The sequence below is a fragment of the Gordionus sp. m RMFG-2023 genome, chromosome 1 (assembly GCF_954871325.1).
Source record: "Gordionus sp. m RMFG-2023 chromosome 1, tfGorSpeb1-WG-v2, whole genome shotgun sequence".
Taxonomy (NCBI): Eukaryota; Metazoa; Nematomorpha; class Gordioida; order Chordodea; family Parachordodidae; genus Gordionus; species Gordionus sp. m RMFG-2023.
In genome coordinates, this window is record NC_088775.1 from 88,994,568 (window position 1) to 89,010,961 (window position 16,394).

Genomic DNA, 16,394 nt, shown 5'->3' on the forward strand with positions numbered 1-16,394 from the left:
AAAATGAGGTAAATGTTATAATCTAAAGAATTTTAGTTTTTTTTCATTTCCATTTATTGAGTATATTTTTTAAATAGAAATTTTTTTGTTTTAAAAAATAAAATTATGAAGATATGGTAAAAAGGGGAAAAAATATTAACAGTGAAACAAAATCTCTAATAATTGACGTGTTAAAAATGGATAGTATCAAAAATATAGCATCATGTTTTAAAGTAAATAAGTCAGTGACAAATATTAAATACTCTCATCTCAAAAATGGATATAGCTTGCCCAAAGGAGGTTCACGTGCACGCAGAAATTAAATCAAGAGCAGGAAGAATATATATTAAATTGTTAAAATTTGGATTACTTTATCCTTAAAAATGTTATGTGAAATGATTAAAGAAAGAAATGATGTAGAAATATCAAAAAATATGGTATCAAGGTTACTCTCAGGATTTAGGTATAGTTTTAAAAAGTATCACTACGTTCACTTAGAGAAAATACAGAATCAAATATAGAGATTCGCAAAGAATACGCGCAATGGTTTGTAGATGTGGCATATATGAAAGAAAAATTTATATTTATCGATGAGAGCGGGTTTTCAATATCAATGTGGATATTCACAAATAAATAAAAGGCAATTAAAATTGTTCAAGAGATAAAGACAATAAATATTACTATCATTGCGGCTCTCACAATTGCAGGAATATTTAGATTCGAAGTTCTTGATGGCCCTTGCAATGCTATATATTTTAAACTTTATAAATGAAATATTAAATCATTTTGAAGAATGTAACATGATTAATATGATTTTTGTGATGAATAATGTTCCATTTCATCACAATCATTCAATTAGGGAATCGATCGAAAGAAAAGGACATACATTGAAATATTTACCACCCTACAGTCCGTATCTTAATCCTATTGAGAATGTGTTTTTTCAATGGAAGGATTTTGTCAGATATAAAAATCCTATTAACGAGGAAGAATTATTTCGTTTCATAGAACATGGAGAAAGAGGAATATCTGAGATGCCAGATATTATTTTAGAAATATGGGACCTATATTCCAAAATGTAGAAGGGGAGAAACTATTAATGATTAATAAAAAATTTTGTTTCATCGTAATTGTATTTAAATAATTTGATATGTAAAAAATTTTAATAAAAAAGTTGTCTGCCAAAAATTTAGTGAAAATATACTTAAAAGAATTATCAAATATGAGAAGAAGAAAAATTGAGAAAAGATATAGTAAGAAAAATAAATTGAGAAAAGATACAAATAAAGTAAAGAAATCGCAAAAAGTTAGAAATAAAATAAGAAGAAATGACAAAAATAAATAAAAATTTGAGAAAAATTGAAATATTTATAATTTTTTTAAAAAAATTAGGATTTTCCTTTTTTGAATGGGAATTTACCTTTTTTGATTATAACTTTTCCTTTTTTGATTGGACCTTTTCCTTTTTTGAATGGGAAACCCTGTATGTTGAGGGCATGGCAGTCATACCCATCAAGACAAAAAATGAATAATTCCAATCTAAAGATATTTAAATTAGATTTTATTTGATACCCATATCGATATTTTGTGGTGATAAAAATATTCCTGACCCCCCAAGATCTAGAACCGCCCTCTATGAGTGATTATTATTATTACAATAAAAAAATATTTTTAATAGCTTTTATTTGCCCTCTCTTACGGCCCAGATCCTTTAATTAACGCTCCTCACTCGTATGACCCCATTCCACCATGTTCCTCAAGCTCTGTTGATTTATTCCTTAATTCGCATAAGCCCTTAGTTCTTTCTAGGATCCCTATAGCCGCCCGAGAGTCTATCTCTAGGTTCCTCATGTCACTTATAAATAATTTGAATTCGGATTTCTCCTCACTACCCTTATGGTTAGACCTGGTTAGTTTTTGTTTTCGAGTCCTAGTTAAACCCAAAAATAAAATAAATAACTTATCTGCTTTAATTAAGGAAAAAGTTTCCAATTTTGGAAATACAATTATCGATGAATTTTCTCCTTCGTACGCTTTAAACCCCAACTCCTTCCGTCACAAATTGATCTCCGAAAAATTAGATCTTGGAGATATTAGCGGTGCGGCCCGAATATTGTCTTCCGATGACTCTATTTCACCTATCAACGTTACCATATTTAAACAACTTCTTGAAAAACATCCACTAGCGTCCCCTTTTAACATCCACCCGCATGCCTCCTCCCCTATTCCCTTTACCTGTGACGAAGTACTTAAGTGCTTAAAGTCCTTTAAAAAAGGGACGACAGGGGGGTTGGACGGCTTCAGACCTGGTTTCTTTGTGGAGTTAATTCAATGCCCTGATAGTAGCTTCATTGACCCTTTGTTGAAAGCATTAACCGAACTGTGCAATGATATCCTCGTACGCGAAGTTCCCCTTTGCATTCGTCCTATTATTTTTGGCGCCCGTCTTGTCTCCTTGACCAAACCGGATGGCGGCGTTAGACCCATAGCCATAGGGTCATTCTTTCGTCGCTTAGTCGCCAAGGCTATCGTAAATAGGATTCAGCCTAAGGCTAGTTCCTTCTTATTTCCTTCACAGTTAGGATTTGGAGTGAGAGGTGGGTGTGAAGTGGCCTCACATGTTGCGCGTATTTTTATAAATACTGAGGCCGATAAGGTTTTCTGCAAGTTAGACTTCAGAAATGCCTTCAACACCATCCATAGGAGGGCATTCTTACCATCTTTTTTACACTATTTCCCATATGGGAATTTCCTTAATTCCGGTTATGGATTCCCTTCGTTACTCAAATTCGGGGAATTTTCCATATCCTCCGAAGAGGGGATACAGCAAGGTGATCCTCTAGGCCCCCTGCTCTTTACTATAGGGATTCATGATTTGATCAAAAATTTAAAGACTAATTTCCAATTAGACCTTAATTTATGGTATGGCGACGATGGCTCTTTTGGCGGTTCTTTATCCAATGTTATGTCAGCCATAGAGTACGTTGAAATGGAAGCTTCGAAAATTGGTCTTTCCCTAAATAGGAAAAAGTGTGAAATTTCCTCCCTCAACAATAAGGATTTTATTCCTCCCTTAGATTTTACAATCATTCCGCACGAAGAACTCTGTCTTTTAGGTTCCCCTATTGGTTTTTCAACCTCCTTTTGTCAAAAAACTTTTGACGATTTGATCCATTCCCTTTCCAATTCACTCAAGAATCTTCCTCATCTCCCCAAGTATCAGTTCTTCTTTCTCACCAAAAAATGTCTTTTTCTACCTAAATTCTTACATTTATTTAAATCTTCCCCCGTTTTCCAGTACAATACTCTCCTTAAGGTCTTCGAATTAAAATTTAAACATTTTATCGAATCTCTTTTAGGCTTAAATTTTTCCGATTTCAATTGGTCCCTCGCCTCTATGCCCGCTTACCAGGGTGGACTGGGATTGTTACCCCCCTTCCTTATGGCAATTGCGTGTTTTCTTTCATCTCGAATATCCTTCGCCGATTCTATTTCCTCGCTTATCGAGTTGGACGATCCCCTTCTATCTTCAGCTAAACAAAAGTGGCTTACTCTAATCACCCAAGGCTCCGAGCAGCCAATTTCCTGCCATCTAAAGAGCTTCCTGGTCCCTATGCTTCAATGCTCGTTTGAAAAACTTTGTATGTATACTGAGCTAACTAACCTTCAACTGCTCAGAAACGCAAAAAAAAACTCTAACGGCCATGAATGGCTAGACGCGATTCCGAGTGGTAAAAAGGAAACGTTACTCACAGACGATGAGTTTCAAACTGCCATTGGCCATAGGCTTGGTTGCCTTATCCCTTCTGTGGACACCTGTGCCGCCTGTCACAAACAGGTTGATCCTTTCTCTAGACATTGTTTCTCGTGCCTCAAAGTCAGTGGCCGTTTCCTGAGGCACGACAACCTTAATAGGTTAATCGGCAAAGCCTTGATTTCGGCCGGTTTCCCCAATAGCTTAGAGCCATTGGGTCTCCTAAATGCTGACGGTAAGCGCCCTGACGGCATGTCTTTAACGTCTTAGCACGGCGGCAAAAGACTTGTCTGGGACGTCTCTTGTGTTACCTCCTTTCCGGCTAACGGAAATACCGACCCCTTGGAACTACAAGAAACCAATAAGTTTAATAAATATAGATTCCTCCCTACTTTTATATTTATTCCCCTAATTTTTAGCGTCCTTGGAAACCCCGGTCCCCAATCCCTAAAGTTCTTAAATCAATTTGGTAGAAGAATTTCGTTAAGGACAGGGGTCAAAAACGAGTCCCTATCTCTTAAACAAAAAGTCCAATTTGAAATCCTAAAGGGGAACTACAAATGTTTCTTCGAAACACTCCCATTTCCCTCCTAGTTTATCAAATATAGTCATTGTTAATTTTATATATATTTTGCATCGCAACTATATTTAGATTTTAACCACAAAAAAAAATATTTTTTCGTTATAATTAAACATTTATGTTTTAATATATATATATTTTTTTTTTCCTAGTATGTACTATATTTCTTTGAGATAGTTATTAACTAAAGAAATCATAATGTAATATTATTATAATATTTTTATTGTACGTTATAATGTAATAATATTAAATTTATTATATGATATATATATTTTTTTTTTATTTATATAATATATTATGAAATAATAAATGGATTACTTTTCAAATTGAAAAATTTATAATTTTTTTTTAAAAAAATTTAAAAAATTACGATTTTCCTTTTTTGAATGGGAATTTTCCTTTTTTGATTGACACTTTTCCTTCTCTTTTGGGAATTTGCCTTTTTCGATTGACACTTTTCCTTTTTTGATTAAACCTTTTCCTTTTTTGATCGGTCCGTTTCCTTTTATGATTGAAACTTTTCCCTTTTTTGAAAGGGAAACACTGTATTTATATAATATATTTCAGAGACCTTAAATAAAGATTTTTAAAAAATATTTGTTAACAAAAAAAAACTTATAACTGCGCCGATTTAAGCCACTTTAGTTGACAGCAGCTAAAAATCGATGGGCCGTTATCCATCGATTATAGTTTCGCCCGCCTACGCGTCTAGGTATATTTAGGCGGGAAAAAAAATTGTTAATCGTTCTTTCTGTTCTTAAATTTTCTCTAAATAAGTGTATTTTTTTTTATAAAAAAAATTTACGAATTCGCATCCGGTATCCAGGAAAACATTTTGTTGCCCTCCGATTTTGCCCACGAAAGATGCGCAGCTATTATTTATTTTTTTTTTAATTTAAATTTAAGTGACTTTTTTTTTATAACTACTTAATAAGGACAGTTGCATAAAAATCGGATAGAGTAAAAGTAAAAAAAAAAACATTAAGAAAAGAAAAGAGGAAGCGTAGATAACGAAAAGATAAAAAAAATAGAGATTAGAAAAACTAGTGTGTACCCGTCCTAATCGGCCGCTTTATAATATTATGGGCAAAATAAATAAATATCAACGAAATACCCAACGCCTCCCGGACTAATAAACTTCAGGTAATCCCCTTCCGAATGGACATCATGAACAAATCGTATACATGTCTCCTCTTCCCAATGGGCGATGGCTTCCATGATCGTCACCTTCAAAGTGGCATCTTTCACATATGATAATATGCATATATACATATAAAATTTTCCCTTAGCTAATCGTCCGGTACTCCAGATGTTTTCAAATTAGTTTTTTTTACCCCATTTGTCTCCAATTTTGAGCGCTAAACTTAAACATATGTTTCAAAAAGGTTCTCGTATTTGTTTTATAAAGGGAAAAACATTTAAAAATTATAAACACTATTAACAATAAATAAATTTAAAAAATCAATATAGATATAAACAGTGCTTTTATCTAAAAAAATAATTAATTACGAATATTGGCGAATTCGAAAAATAGCGAATATTTAATGCTATTTTTGTTAAAATATTATTGTAAATTTACTAATAGAATAAATTGTGATTGGTATTCATAAATCTAGAATCGAATCAAATGACGATTTTTGATTGGCCAACTATAAATAATTTAAGTATTTTCTAAGTAAGATAGGTATTGGGTCATTATTTTTAATACAGTTGACGCGAATTGGCGGTGAAAAAAAAATTACAGGATATTTTTTAGAACCCATCATTCGCAAGTTAGCGCAAATTCGCGGCGGAGAATACAAAAATATAGGCTTACGAATGAGGGGTAAATCCAAATTTTTACGGCTTTCTAATATTTGCGGAATCGTACAAAAAAAAGAAGAAAATATGTAATTAAAATATGGATGACTCCATTTAGTTACCCGAAAAAAATGCAAATGTTGGGTTCTAGTTTTCGGTTCCTAGAAAATTGTTCTATCTTACCCTATGATTTCAAGTTCCGACTTGGGTATTAAGCACCAAATTATATATATTACTTAGATTTTCGTCGAAATTATATCTGATAGGTAATCTCCACTTGTATTCAAAGCCCGGTATAACTTTTCTCTTGGATCGACTCGAGCTGTATTCGGGATCGAAAAATCTACGCTGTCTTAAAACAGGAATTATATCGTCGAATTTTCCGTCCCATTGTGTTTCGATCTTACGTTTTTTCGATTATTCCAAAAATTAGATTATTATTATTCGTTTTAAAGAAATTTTATTTTTTATATTGAAATTTCCAAAATAAGGATTTTTGTGAAAATTCCAAAAATTGACCTGTTTGATATCCATTTTTAAGCCATTCATTCTGAGAACATTCATCACTCTATTCACCCATATCTTCCTAAGTTTATACCATTCGTATATAGTTCTACCCAATAAAATATTTGGTGGAGGGTATTTTTTGATATCTATATAATCGTTTTCAGGTTCCTTTATATAATATATAAAAAAATGTGTATTTGAAAATATGAAAAAGCTATACAATAAATTTACCTAAATAAAATGGGTCAGGACAGGCTAACAATTTGGGTTTTTTTATATAAAATAATATGTCACGTTATGAGTCAGAACTCTCTAGATTCATTGGCGTACGCAGCGGGTTGGGGGGGGGACAAATCCCCCCCCCCACCCAAAGCCAAAAAATGCAGATGCCGGATATATTTTTCAAAAATATTATTGTTTATATTAATTTATATTTGTTTATATTTATTCGTATCTCATATTAAATATATATTATATTACATTTATTATCACATTCATAAGTTATTTTATCAATTAATTTCGATTTCAAGTTTTCCGGCGTAATATTTACTTATTATTTTCAAATTTTTAGTGGCGTAATATTTATCTACCATTTTCAAATTTCTAGTCAAATAATAATTATTTCTGAAACTTCTGGTCCAACAGGGAAAAAGAAATTGCAACCTTGTCCAACGAGATAGAGCCTCTTCCATCAAGCACTAACAGCTATTAAGGAGTTAGAAGAGCCAATTATTTGCTATTACTGAAATATTACAATGGCCTGAAAGAAATATTTCCTCAGAAGCAAGAAAATTATTGGATTCAATGCTTATTCCAAATTTTATTTCTCATTAGAATGTATTATTTAATTATACAACTATTTTAAGTATTACTTTTCAAAAACATGACAATGATTTGATTAAGAAGATGAGAATAGCGGAGAGCATTTTATCAGAACTCAAGGAAATTAGGGTTAATGTTGATGAAGAATTTCATATTTTATATTTTATTGTTGAGTCAAAAGCAGAGCTATACGTGTTTAATATTTGTCTCCCTCGACAGCAAGGCAAGCTCATCGTTAAAACATTAATATAGGATCAGTAGAAGAGTTTATCTTAGATGCAGATACATTTATAACCCAAATAAATGAATTTTTAATATATCATGCAGCACTTACATCTGCAAATATTACTTCCACAAAAGCCTTCCCAACCTTTTTCAGATGGTGATAGAAAAAAAAATATTTGTTAGATTTTTATTATGAAGATGTTAAAGTATCTTATGATGCCTTACTAGCTGAATAACTATGTTTATAAGATTAACTATAGTTGATATAGTCCCAAAAAATGCTATGGATGCTCTGCATTATTTCAAACACATTTTAGATTAAATTCCCAATGTATTAAAAGGGTTTATAAACTCTTCCCATTAGTAAACTAATGAGAAAACACTCTCTTTTTAAGAAGAATAACAGAGGCCTGCAGAAGTACCATTTGCAGGGCACAAGGCCCGGATTTTTTTTAAAGATTTTTTACGCTATTTTTAAAAATTTTTTTAGGCCGCTCGGCTTTTTTTTAAAATTTACAGGCTCGGCCCGGCTTTTTTTAAAATAAAATTTTCAGGCCCGGCCTGGATTTTTTAAAAATAAATTATATTTATTTTTGATTTTTATAGCTAATAATAACGATTTCAAATATAGGCTGTTTTAAAAAATACAGCCCGGCTTGGGTGTTTTTTTAAAAAAAATTAGGTCCGGCCCGGGTGTTTTTTAAAAAAAATTTTGGGCCCGGCCTTGGTATAATTAAAAAAATTAAAATATTGTCCGGCCCAGGAGCCGGGCCTGCAGGTCTCTGAAAAACATACCAAGAAGTACAACATGTGAAAGTAGATTGAAAGGTTTGGATTTTTTGAATATTCATAGGCATTTGACGACAAGCAAGGATGAGATAATTGAAAAATTAGCTCAATTCCAACGAAGATTGGATTTTACATTGTAAATATATAACATACAAAATACAATTATTCCTAAGAAACTTTTTGTGTAAAGGCTCAAAAAATTCAAATTTCTATTTTGGGTCATTTAAGTGATTCTTTACATATAATTTTTTTATAATTCACATTAATTATGTGTATTAGGAATAGTTATTAGTCCTAATAAATTTATGTTGATATTTTTTAAAAACAATAATATTTCTCAAAAAAATTTATTATTCCCCCCAGACCAAATTTCTGTATACGCGCCTGTCTAGATTCCTTCCCCCGCTCTTCCAATGGCGTATAGCCACCTCCCTTCCAGATGACTTAAATATAAAATGGATGCTTGCGTCGTAAGTTAAGACATCTTAAACTGAAATACTTGTTTAATTATATTCATTACATTCAAATATACAGCATTTGATATATACATTTAATAAATAATATTTTATGCTATTTTGTACAAAAGGAGGGCAGAAGTAACGGAAGGAAGCCACTCTTTAAAATGATACTTTTGAAAGTGTCGCTTAACAACACGGGTAGCTATATAACATGTTTTAAGTTGCGTTTGACAGCACAGACAGATATAACGTGTTTAAATATAATCTGTTAATTCTATTTCTAAAGATACAACTTTGAATTAGGTCCAATCTATTTTTGATGTCAATCAAATTAGATGATGGGAAGACATTAATCCCATGTAACTTAAATATACCCCTTTTTGATTATTACACTTGAACAGATTTTTTTAAATATAAAGACTAATAAACAATGCTATCTGAACAATATATTCTTCCTTGTTCGAGTAATTTCAGACACTCTGTTATTCAATTTGACCTATTCAAAACAAAATAGTTATGTTTAATCACTTCAAACAGAGCTATTATCTATGGAATGTTGTTTTTATTGAACGGCTTGATTTACCGCGGCGAAGTATGCAAAGTGTTTTTATGTTCATTTTCCGCTGAGATAGCCGATTTTATAATTATGGAAGCCGCTAAATTTTATTAATAAATGTCCAAAACTTTATGCCATCTTTCAGCAAACACTTGTTCGTAATATTGTTTTTTGCCCAAAATATTGGGGATTCGCAGTTTAAAAATTTTAAACCTTATAACAAAATTAATGTAACTCTACCAACTAAACTCGAATATTCTTTTGTTTGTTTAATTTTTAAATATAGTATAAGAGATTTATAATATATGTTTTTAAAAAAAGAAGTTTTCTTCTACTGGTTATCAGTTTATATAGTTAAGAAAATTATAAAGGGTTATAGCTATTAAACAGTTCGGTAATATAATTTCAGAATATTTTTTTAAATAAAAATGTGATTTAGTCCAGTAAATAATTTGTCCTAAATTTCTGGAATTCGTGTTAGGGTCAGACCCGTATAAAAAAATTTATCTTGCATGGAACTAATTAGTCAGTATAGGCTGTTCAATTTTTTACAATTCAATCTACATGTCAGCTCACACTTTTTTTCGAAAAATTTTAAAAACAAACATCAACTTCTGCTTTTCAGCATTTATGTCGGTGCTTAAAGACTGATTAAAAGAATCTTAGTTTCTTATTTTTAATACTCCATTTTTTTTCTTCACCCTTTTCCCTTTATTATCATGTCTATCTAACGTTAAAAAAAACAAATAAATAAATAAAAATAAGAATGTGTTTACTGCGAAATGAGATTCATTTTTATTAGAGCTTCCACCTGAATTTTTAGAACTTGCCCAACTTGTTGTAAGGACAACAACAATATATATGGTAAATATCAAAGAAAATGGTGTCTTCATATTCCAAAATCAAATGCTTTTTAACAAAAAAAAATTGATTGATTTATTGGGTATCTATTAACGGTTCTTGATTTTAGACAAATTTGTTGAAGTCCAATATCTTATTGATTTTTATCATTTAAAAAATATATATCATTGTTAATTTTTTTTATGACCACCAGAAGTAAATTAAAAAGTAAATAATAAAATAATTTATTGTTTATTGTCCAGTCAGTTCATTTTATTTTTAAGTTATTAAAAACCACTTTAATCTGACCTTTTTTTGTACTGTATTTATAGTAATATACATATCACCCCTGTTTCACTAAACATAAACATTATTATGAGTTAGAGATTAAAATTTTTATATATGATAAAAATCCACATTAATCTGACCTTTTTTATACTGTATATAGCATTGTAAATATTACCCCTCTTAATCAAAAAATATGAGTTTTAGATTATAGTTTTTATATAAGATATATACAAAAATTTTAATCGAATATATGAGAAATAATAATAATATAATTATGCGACAAATAATAGGTATTTTTATTTATAATAATATAATTATTCGACAAAATAATAGGTATTTTTATTTATAATAATTTAATTTATGAAAATCTTTATCGTGATTTAACTGTCTATCTTTTACTTACCTTTAAAAAACAAAGTTTAAAAAAATATCCGCTACACAAAAGAAAGAAATAATGAAAAAACGAAAAAAATATCTTTATCGTTATTTCAGTTATCGTGATACGGTAAATATTTAAAATGATTGACAGAGTTTTAATATATACTTTCCAATTATAAAGTCTTCAAAAAATTTTTAACTCTGAAATTTTTTTTAAAATGAAGATTTTTTTTAAAGGAATATTTAGCTTAAAGCTTTTTAAGAATCATTTTAGATTTACTGTTCTGTTATACCAGAATTGAATGAGGTGCCTGAAAGAGAGGTTAAAGGAAAAATTGTCAATTAAATATTTTATTCTCTGATTAGGATACGTTAGAAAGCGATATAAATCCTCAAGATATACTATAATTGAATTAAAAAATTTTTAGTGAATATTTGAAACTGAAATGTTTAAATGAATTCTTACCAAATATCCATGGTACTCTAACAGTTCCAACTACCGTGGCACCCACAGAACTCAGCTTCTTCCTCGAATCATTTTAAACTTACCTACACGATTCTATTTCCTTCCTTACTTCCTTCCTTCCAAAAATAATCCAAAAGTGGCTCCTTAAATCCTAATAATGTTTTTTAATAAATAATTAACTATTTTTTTTATCTGTCAATAATTTCATTTTTAAAATTTCCTTTTAAATATTTAGCGCATCACGATAACTGAAATAACGACAAAGATAAAGATCTCCCTTTCATACTTTTTTTTCTTTTTTTCTTTCATTCTTTCAATCATTTTTTCTTTCTTTTTGTGTAGGGGATATTTTTTTAAACTTGTTTTTTAAAGGTAAATAAAAGATAGATAGTTAAATTAAGATAAAGATTTTCCTTAATTAAATTATTATAAATAGAAATATACCTATTATTGTGTCGTATAATTATATTATTATTTTTTTAAACCCATATTTCGATTAAACTTTTTGTATATATTAAATGTAAAAATTATAATCTCAAACTCTTATTTTTTTATGATTAGTGAAACAGGAATAATATTTACATACTATAAATACAGTACAAAAAAGATCTGATTGAAGTGGTTTTTAATAACTTAAAAATAAAATGAATTGACTGGACAATAAACAATAAATTATTTTATTATTTATTTTTTAATTTACTTCTGATGGTCATAAAAAAAATTAACAATGATATATATTTTTTAAATGATAAAAATCAATAAGATATTGGACATCAACAAATTTGTCTAAAATCAAGAACCGTTAATAGATACCCAATAAATCAATCAATTTTTTTTGTTAAAAAACATTTAGTTTTGGAATATGAAGACACCATTTTCTTTGATATATACTATATATATTGTTGTTGTCCTTAAAACAAGTTGGACAAGTTCTAAAATTTCAGATGGAAGCTCTAATAAAAATGAATCCCTCTTTGAAGTAAACACATTCATATTTTTTGTTTTGTTTTGAATAAGTTTAGAGCTTAAGATCCAAATGAATAATAGGGTGTCTGAAATTACTCGAACAAGGAAGAATATATTGTTTAAGTAGCTGTGTTTATTAATCTTTATATTTTCTATTCACCCGATAAACTTAGTAGAAAAGGATCTGGCAAAATGATAAAGGGGTATATTTTAGTCACGTAGGATTAGTTTCATCTTATCGGCTAATTTGATTGACATCAAAAATAGATTAGAACTAATCCCAAGTTTTTAAATAAAACAACATCTTTAGAATCAGAATTAACATATTATATTTAAACACGTTATGTAACCTGTCCGTGTTGTTAAAAGCAACTTAAAGCAAGTTATATAACTACCCGTGTTTTTAAACAATACTTTCAAAAGCATCGCGCCGCTAGCACTATGTAAAAAAATTTAATAAAAGTGGCTTCCGTTAGTTTTACCCTTCTATACGTCATTAGCAGAACGAGATGGGGGGAAATCTCGGGAGTTCTGACTCGTGTCGTGATATAATTTTTTTTTAAAGACCCAAATTTTTAGCCAACTTGATTTATTATAAATGAATATTATTAATTTGTTGACTAGGTAAATTATTGCATAACTTCTTCATATTTTCAAATAAATATTTTTCTATACATTATATAAAGGAACCTGAAAACAATTACTCAGCTATCAAAAAATATCCTCCACCAAATATTTTATTAGGTAGAACTCTATACGAATGGTATAAACTTAGGAAGATATGGGTGAATAGAGTGATGAATGTTCTCACAATGAATGGCTTAAAAATGGATATCAAAAAGGTTAATTCTTTGAATTTTCACAAAAATCATTATTTTGAATATTTTAATTTAAAATATATATTTTTAAAAACGAATAATATTCTAATTTTTGCGAAATATTTGAAAAACGTAAGATAGAAACGCAATGGGACGGAAAATTCGATGATATAATTCCTGTGTTAAGACAGAGAAGATTTTTTGATCCCGAATACCACGCGAGTCGATCCAAGAGAAAAGTTATACCGGGCTATGAATATAAGTGGAGATTGCCTATCAGATATTATTTCGACGAATATATAAGTAATATATATAATTTTCGGTGTTTAAAACCCAAGTGGGAAATGAAATCATAGAGGAAAGTAGAACCCAATTTTTGCATTTTATGTAGCTAAATGGAGCCATTCATATTTTAATACATATTTTCTTCTTTCTTTTTGTATGATTTGCAAATGTTAGAAAGCCGTAGAAATTTGGTTTTACTCCTCATTCATAGTCAGCGTGAAAAAGGTATTTTTGTCATCTCCGCCGAAAATTTGCGCCAACTTGCGAATGAGTGGTTCTTCAAAATATGCTGTAATTTTTTTTAAGCCGCCAATCCACGTCAACTCTGAATCCAGGGTTAGGTGCTATTTAAATATAAAAATAACGACCCAATAGCTGCCAATTAAAAATTATTCGATATTTAATTCGTTATTTGATTCGATTCAAGAATTTATGAATCACAAATTATTCAATTTGTAAATTTTTTTTTTTTTAAAAAAATCATAATATTTTATTAAATAATAGAATTAATTATTCGCTAATTTCCGAATTCGCCAATATTTGTAATTAATTATTTACTAAAATTAAATGTTTTTGCCTTTAGAGAATCTTTTAGAAACATGTGTTTAAGCTTAGCTCTCAACTGGAGATAACTATGGTAATAAAAACCAATAATTTAAAAACATCTGGAGTATTTCTACTACGCTAATAAAACTATTATGCATATTATCATGTGTAAAAGATGCCACTTTGAAAGTAACTATTATGAAAGCCATCGCTCATTGGGAAAAGGAAACTTGTATACGATTTGTTCATGATGTCGCTCCGGAAGGGGATTACCTGAAGTTTAGGAGTCCTGGAGGCGTTGGGTATTTAGTTGATATTTATTTATTTTGTTCATAATATTTTTACGGGGCCGATTCGGACCGGTCCACACTTTCTAATGTCTATTCTTTTATCTTTTCGTTATCTACGCTTCCTTTTTTCTTTTCTTAATGTTTTTTTTTTACTTTTGATCTATCCGACTTTTATGCAACTGTCCTTATTAAGTAGTTATAAAAAAAAGACCCTTAAATATATAATAAAAAAAAAATAATAATAGCTGCGCATCTTTCGTGGGCAAAATAGGAGGGCAACAAAATATTTTCCTGGATACCGGATGCGAATTCGTAAATTTTTTTTTAAAAATTTTTTTATCCGCTTAAATATACCTAGACCCGTGGGCGGACGAAACTATAATCGATGGATAACGATCCACAGATTTTTAGCTGCTGTCATCTAAAGTAGCTTAAATCGGCGCAGTTCTAAGTTTTTTTTGTTAACAAATATTTTTTTAAAAATCTTTATTTAAGGTCTTTGAGATAAATATTATATCATATTACTTTAAAATATGGAAATTATTTCGGAATTTAAAGAAAATATGTTCAATAAGCAGACGATAAAATAATATGTTAATAAGTAGACAATAAAAAAATATGTTTAATAGCAGGAGATAAGTAAATGTCTATAAGCAGACGATAAAATAAAAATGTTCAATAGGCAGACGATAAAAAAAAATTTTAATATTAAAACGCATAAAATATCTATATTTTTCCAAAATAATTTATTTTTGCAACATTTTTTTAGCATGCTATCTTTTAACCCCTTTATGTTTTAAGTTATTGCTACCAAAAAAATATTAAAGGTGGCCATAGTAGCTCACGAGATAGGTCATTCTATCGGTTTTTTCCACGAACAGTCTAGACCAAACAGGAATGACTACTTACTAATCAACATGAGCACTATTGACATACTAGCAGCTTCTAACTTCCACATCGACGAAGGTATAGATTACGGATCTCCATATGATCACGGTTCCATTATGCACTACGGACCCAATGTTAGTATTTCATTTTTTTAATAGTTTGGTAATTATTATATATAATAATAGAATTAAAGATAAAAGGAACATATAATGAGGCATGTCAGTGAATAGGTATCTATAGATTATTGAAAGGGGAGGGGGAGGTTACTAATATCCGAATTTGGGAAAAAATATAATATTTTCAGGCCTATACCAATATTTGCTTTGGTCTACAATTTGTAAATTATTTGTAAAAGGGCAAATGTAAACATATTGTTAGGGCTGATTAATCATAATGATTTTTTTTTAAATCAAAAAGAATGTAGATCTCTGCAAATTTTATTTTTCCACGTTCTAATTAAACCCGAAATATATATATTTTTTTTATTCCTGGCCGAAATTTTAATTAAAAAATATATATATCAATAAAAAAAATATTTCATAAATACATGAAACATTTAACCTTAAAATTGTATAAACGTAGACTTATTGAAATAAAGGTTGTTCCTTTGCAAATGGTGATTATTAATGTTGTTAAACGGCTCGTTTTGAGCCGATTTTTAAAAACGCCTAACTAAATATTTTTGCCAGAAAAATATTGCCTAAGCCTTGAGATTTCGCTAATAGATGTCCAAACCTTTATTCCTTCTACAAACAAAATCTTCAGGCTTGCGTATTAAAATTCTAGATGAAATAGAGTTAGCCGTATTTAAAAATTGGCTCAAAACGAGCCGTTTAACAACACTAGTGATTATTAAGATACGTTTTTATATTCATTGAGCACTCAATATTAATATAATAAATACATAGGAATTCAGAATTCTCTCAGATTATTATTTTATTAAAAGGCGCCTTTTATGAATTTTTCCTAATTTGAATGGAAATGACTATCCTATAAATTTTTGGAAAATTTTTGCCATGATTTTTTGAAAAATATATGTGTAAAAAAAAATTGATATAAGATTGTTTCAATAGTTCATGAAAAAAATATAATTGTCTTAACTGTAAATACATTTCCGGTTAAAGATTCCATAATCTCAATACGACATTATATAAATTAA

General features: G+C 29.5%; 1 protein-coding gene across 1 annotated transcript; it reads left to right on the top strand.

Moving 5' to 3' along the window:
• Nucleotides 1–255: 255 nt before the first annotated feature.
• On the top strand, nucleotides 256–4,003 carry LOC135930907 (uncharacterized). The gene is made up of 2 exons (XM_065467707.1): nucleotides 256–279; nucleotides 1,658–4,003. The coding sequence occupies exons 1-2, from the start codon at nucleotides 256–258 to the stop codon at nucleotides 4,001–4,003; spliced, it is 2,370 nt and encodes a 789-aa protein (XP_065323779.1).
• Nucleotides 4,004–16,394: the final 12,391 nt, after the last annotated feature.

Excerpts from the sequence above, each read along its gene's own strand:
- LOC135930907 (XM_065467707.1), top strand. The coding sequence starts at position 256 with ATGGATATAGCTTGCCCAAAGGAG. Across the intron at positions 280-1,657 it reads ATATAGCTTGCCCAAAGGAG|CTTTTATTTGCCCTCTCTTA; the intron begins GTTCACGTGCAC and ends TATTTTTAATAG.